This window comes from Sinocyclocheilus anshuiensis, unplaced genomic scaffold, assembly GCF_001515605.1.
Source record: "Sinocyclocheilus anshuiensis isolate Anshui unplaced genomic scaffold, SAMN03320099.WGS_v1.1 scaffold886, whole genome shotgun sequence".
In the NCBI taxonomy this organism is placed as follows: Eukaryota; Metazoa; Chordata; class Actinopteri; order Cypriniformes; family Cyprinidae; genus Sinocyclocheilus; species Sinocyclocheilus anshuiensis.
The window spans coordinates 481,279-487,708 of NW_015536542.1; the positions used below are offsets into that span (position 1 = coordinate 481,279).

The following is a 6,430-nucleotide window of genomic DNA, read 5'->3' on the forward strand; positions in this document are numbered from 1 at the left end:
TAAAATGCAGTGGTTGCCTCTAATTTTAAATGGAAAGAGCACAGACAAAGCCTTAGTTTGTTTATATGAAGAGATTTCTTTTGTGTTACTTATTTATTTGATTTGGGGCTTGTTTTAAAATTTCAATTTAGTTTTGTTATTTACATATATACATTATATTTAAATTTTGTTATTTAGCAAACACTTTTATCCAAAGCGACTAACAAATGAGGACAATAAAAGCAATCAAAACGAACACAAGAGCAATAATTTACAAGTGCTATATTAGTATATCATTATAGTGTTATATTTCAATTTCACAAAGAAACGTACAGTATTTTGTCCAAGCAATAATAAAAGGACACATTTAATTTATAATTTGTCTTAAATCTCATTTTGTAAAAAAAAAATAATCTCGAATCGAATCGTGAATCGAATCGAATCATGAGTAGAGTGAATCGTTACATCCCTAGAAAACACACTGCTCTGCTCTTCACATGACATAAGATCGGATGCAAATTCTGAGATATTATTCTAGGGCTGCACAATTAATCGAAAATTAAATCGCAAAGGTGATAAATCACGATTTGGCAGAAGCTGCCATTGTCATGCGCATCTTTCAGTGAAGCACGGTTCTGTGATGAGCAGTAAATCTCCATCCGAAGGCCAGAGGGCGCTCTCGTGCTGAAACTCCAAATACGCCTTGCAAAAGAAATCCAGGAAATCCCTATAGCGGTTGCTGAATAAACAGAAGATTTAACTGCTTTCATTGATTCAACTTGACTAATAAACACACGACTACGATAATATATGGTTTATCTGAGTTCGTCTTATTATAATTTTTATTATAATAAAGTATATAATAATGCAATGCTAATTGACAGCCTTTATCACTGCTAAGAATACTATGAAATATGTTGCGTGCCTTATTCTGTGTAATAAACCACATCATCTCACAGAAGGATTTACTTCAAACACTCGACTGACGTTATGAAGTGAGTTTGGAGTAAAAACATGTTAATAAATGTGGTATTTTCATGTGCTTTCAGATGGAGCAGCATTTACTTCACAGAGCCGTAGCTCACTGACAAACTACGCAAACAGCTTTTATAACCGCAGACCGATTTCATAATCGCGAGATTAAATCGTCTGCGATTATGAACACGATTTTGTGTAGCTTGTCAGTGAACTACGGCTCTGTGTAGTAAATGCTGCTCCTTCTGAAAGCATGTGCTGGAGATTTACTACTGATTACAGAACCGGCTTTACTGACAAGATGCACATGACAATCACATTCGATTAATCGTACAGCCCTATATTATTCATTATTACATTAGCCTGCAAAAATAATTACAATATGATCATCCAAAAATTGCTCTTTTTTGTGCAATTTCAATGCATGGGGACTGGGGATTTCAAGCTTCAAAATGGACATAGACACACCATAAAAAGTATCATCAAAGTAGACCATACAAGTCATGCACTATATTCAAAGTATTTGATAGCTTTGTTTGAATAAACTAAAATGAAAACAATTAAAAATCATTTTTGGTATTTGAAATAAATCTGAAAAAATATATAAATATTAGATGAAAAACTTGAATGTAAAAATCTTAAATATTATGAATGCTGCCTTAGTTCAAATGAAAGTACTAAAATTATTAAAACTAAAGCTGAAGTAATAATAAACTAGCTAAATAGAAATATTAAAAACAAAAGCTAATAAAAATAAAAGCATATAACAAAATTACTAAAACTTACACTAAAATTCAAGCGAAAATATAAAAATAAAACCTAATTCAAAATATTTATTTCATTCTATAATAGTATATAAATAATACTAAAATATCACTGGTTTGTGTGTAAAAAAGAGACCAGTTTATTGAGTGAGTTGAACTAGAGAACTGAACTGATCTGAATCAAGCTGAATCAAACGCAATTTTCAGTAAATAATAACTTAAAATATGATCTTTTCGGTCTGTGAATTATTCCTTTAAGTCAGTGCGTCAGTGCAGAAGAGTACACCAACACAAACTCATCTAAAAACTCTGAACATCTATCGTTTTACTGAGATCAAAAATTCATAAGACATTTTGGGCTCTTCCAAACCAGACACTGTCAGCATAACCAAAAACACCAACCAGGGGTTTTACAGTTCAGAGACAGATATCTGTGAGAGGTGAAAGCGTGAGAGAGGGTTTTGAGGACTTCTCCGTCACTGGTGATACCTTGGGGACAACCCTCAACCTCAGCATGAGAGTGCAGATCTGCAGCCTGCACGACCTGCTCTCTGTTTCCCCTAAAAAGGTACAACAGTTAAAAGAACAGCAGCAAAAGCCTTTATAAACAATAAGACTTGCACTGTCAGATCAGTGTGGTATGCTGCTCGCCTCATATTGCTGGGAAAACCTTGCCGGAGGCGAAAGCACTTAAGAGGAAAACAGTTTCAGGGCTGCTTCATACTGTCGCACAGCATTCCTTCCTTGTTAAGTCTAGTTATAATCATGGACTAATTGTTTATTAAAACTGCAGCAATAAGCTACTTAAAAAAAAACATTACAATCAGGTATCACATTAATAAAGAATATTCTGCGTAACACAAGCAACACTTGAGGCTTAAATGACACCAAAATACACTTTTACATTACCTTTTACATTGTTACAGCAGGTATTTTAAATAAATGTTGTTATTAAGCAGCACAACTGTTTTCAACACCAATAATAATTAAAAAAATAATAATTCTTGAGCACCAAATCAGCATATTAGAATGATTTCTGAATGATTATGTGACACTGAAGACTGGAGTAATAATGCTGAAAATTCAGTGTTGCCATCATAAAAATAAATTACATTTGAAAATATATTAAAATAGAAAATAGCAATATTAAATTGTAATAATATATCAAAATATTACTGCTCCACTGTATTTTTTATTATATATTATTATTATTAAATAAATGCAACCTTGGTGAGCTAACGAGACTTTAAAAAAAAAAATTTAAAGGCAATGTATATAAAACAAAAAAATATATATATATTATATATATATATATATATATATATAGTTTGTAGTAATAAAAAAAACTGCTAATTTCATATCCTGCATCAGATTAAACGGTTGTGCATTATTAAACACTGACTGACTTCCCCCACTTCAAACATTCTCATCCTTTAAGTGATCAATATGTGATCAATATCTGTAACTGCAAAAGGAATAAACATAATTGGGCATTACCCTCACCCCTGAGGGACTCCTTGACGTGGGTGAGAGGCTCTCCAGCCAATAGCATCATCTGACGCATGTACACCCAACAGGTTAGAAATGACGAATGGGGATCCCGATACATTACTGGGATCTCCAGTGATTCCTACCAAGCACCTCGATGTGAAATCGACACCTTGTATAAAAACGCCACACCATTGTGCCCCAAAATGACCGACCATCTGACAAGAAGAAAATCCGCATCGCGTGATTATACCCGGGTTAGATTATGAATGAGATTAAACTAGACTATCCCTGGAAGTGTGAGGACTAAATAAATCAGCAAGGAACATCACAATGTCAAGACTGAGAATTTGCTGAGGCAGCCGGTTCAGAAAACGAAGGCAGATCGTAACATTCACGACGCGAGAGACATATATTTCCCGCAGAGGCTTACCTTCATCCTCGAGATCGAGTTTCTCCAGCATGTCTTCAGATAAACCGTGGACCTGGGGACAGATTGACAGTGTCAAGCACAGACGAGGCGATCTCAGGCTGCCCTCCCCTTATCCTCGCTGTCCACACGCGCGCGCGCGCGCGCACACACACCACACACACAGGCAGACAGACGGTGAGGAGACCGGTGAGATCGGAAGTTGGCTGTCAAGATACAGTAGACAATAAGCGGCAGCAGAACAAACCGAACTGGTTTGGAGGAGGAAAAAAAACAAACAGGTTAAGTGCTCATGATTTAGGGTACATTGGTCGTTGTAGGGACAGTCAGTGTTTGCAGGCGTGCACCGATTGTGTACCCGTGCATCCAATGTGAAGTCAGTCATGAGAGACCCTCCCCCTCCGGCTTTTTATAAATGGACTGTTCCAGTTTGCTGCAGTCGCGAGCCTCCCGCCAACTGTCTGGGATTGTTTTAAACTGTTTTTATACAGTCTATGGTTTTAAATCAAGTATTCCGCGTACTCATTTCTTGTTATGAGCAACAGATAATGTGCAACTATAAAAGCGAGGGAGTCAGCCTGTCCAAACTGGTTGGTGGTGGGTGGGGATTTTGATCCATCCAGATGAATCGAATCTGTTGAGTCTGTTCACTAAGATGATTCGTTCACTGATTCAGTGACTCTTTCTGCAGGTTAAAGGTGAGGTCACATTAGCGAAATTACAGCACATTTTCAGGTACATAATTCACATTTAAACCTTTATAAATTGTAATCTCTAATTTCCTTTAACTGCCGTACGCGCGTTCACGAGAGAGTGGAGATCCAGCGGATGACGTAGGACGTAGGTATAGCGTAAGCTCCTGTGAGAAGTGACGAAGGCGGAAGCGCAGAGGAGAGAGCAAAACAAAAATTTGTAGAGAAAAATGTCAGAGGATTTCGATATAAGCCAAGAGGAGACTGGTTTTCCTAGGATGGCCTGAGGGTTAGTAAATCATGGGGTAGGTGAACTATCCCTTTAAGGTTAGTCATGCTAGTTCAAGTGACACTACTTGAACCAGTTGCGAAATCTGCATGGGGAAATCCTTCGCCTATATACAACATTCATGATGGATTCCAATTGAAATGACCAGATTTCGCCAATGAAAGTTCGCTGTACAGCGGAAAATGTGACTGCACCTTTAATGCCTTTACCACAATAGGTTGAGACAAGTAAGCGCTTGTGTTATGTATAATAAATCATTGCCTCATCAATTATTGGCTTTATTATATTTTTTATAATCGTTCTAATTCTATGAGAATTATGAACTATAAACTAAACAATAACTAACTACACAGAGAAATGATGTCATTGGAATCACTCTCAGAGCGATTTTTTTCCTAGCTGATAATCAATTAAAACACTGACAGCCAATCAAAATTCACCCAACTTTGAGTATTTAAAGCTACAGGCGACATAACTACTGTGGACTCTAATATGGTTATCATTCTCTAGGGCAGTGGTTCTCAATTCCACTCCTGGTGTACCACTGCTCTGCACATTTTGTTTGTCTCTCTTATCTGACGCCCTCGGTTAAGTTCATGGATCTCCCTAACGAGCTGATTATCTGAATCAGGTGCGTTAAATAAGGAAGACATACAAAATGTGCAGAGCAGTGGTACCCCAGGACTGAAATTGAGAACAATTGCTCTAAACGAATTAAGTATTTGGCTCATTATAGGACCTTCCTGATAAATTATGTTTGCATGAAAAATTTACAAACAGATACTGTATACCGTAGGTGAATGAGACTCAAAGTGTGAGAGAAAGAGTAAAGGAAATGCACATAAAGATTCACAAGAAGTTGATAACGCATCTGCTGAGTGCAGCCTTGGACCTCTGCTTAAATTACCGGGCAGGAGGCAAGGACAACAGCATTGCAGATGGTGACTGCTGTATTGATTTTGGCATGTGAACGTGATGAACGGTCAGTGTGTTGAGTCGTAAAAATCTGATTAGATCCATCGACAGGAACTGGCGAGTTCTAAAAGTATTGTGTGCCTGTTTTAAGGAATCTTGTAGATTTATAAATGTTGAATATATATTCCATAATTAAATATATATTTCAATATAAATAAGTATTTTGGGTCAAAGTTTGTGACAGTTTTTAAAAAATAATAAATATAATGTGTAAAGACATAAAAGACTCATATTCATGTGACTCTTCAGATAAATGTGTGTGTGCGTGTGTGTGTAAATATTTATTTTATAATAATTTATACATTTATGTAAATTATATTAATATAACTTATTTAATAATTTATATAATATATTGTTATATATAACATGTTATATCTACAGTATATTATATATATCTGTTATATATATATATATATATATATAGTTTAAATATATATTATCATAAAATTATTTTATTTTATTTTATAGTTCATACATTTGCAAAATCTGCATGCATTCTTTTAAATCTTAAATGCCCAAAACATATTTTCAAGGATCGGGAGCTTTACATGATCCTTATTGGAAAGTTTTTTGCTTGAATTCTTGTACAGAAACACTATTCATAGGAAGTCACAATTTCTGTCAGGAAGCGTTATGCTTTGTCTTTATTGTTTTGCTTGTATTTAGTTATTAAAACATCTATCGGATGATCACTTGAAAATGAATGATGCAGAAAATGACCCAGATGTATCAATGTCCCGCTGTAGATCACTCACCACACGTGAGGTAGATAGAGGTGCCGAGCAGAGACAGGGCGGTGGTTTTGCGGCAGGCGGGCTGTGGTGGTGTCCTGTGTCGA

The 6,430-nt window shown here is 35.9% G+C and overlaps 1 protein-coding gene across 6 annotated transcripts in view; it reads right to left on the reverse strand.

The window, feature by feature from the left end:
- The window catches only part of prkag2a (protein kinase, AMP-activated, gamma 2 non-catalytic subunit a), a 63,522-nt gene that overhangs the window by 24,067 nt on the left and 33,025 nt on the right, over window positions 1-6,430 (reverse strand). The window contains exons 6-7 of one of the 6 annotated variants that reach the window (XM_016498580.1): window positions 6,348-6,408; window positions 3,640-3,691 (exon numbers count right to left, since the gene is read on the reverse strand). In XM_016498580.1, the coding sequence (XP_016354066.1) occupies window positions 3,640-3,691; window positions 6,348-6,408 (113 nt within the window). Of the gene's footprint in view, window positions 1-3,639; window positions 3,758-3,883; window positions 4,466-6,347; window positions 6,409-6,430 lie in introns of those variants that run through there. The other 5 variants (XM_016498537.1, XM_016498562.1, XM_016498554.1 and 2 more) reach the window with 5 other exon arrangements.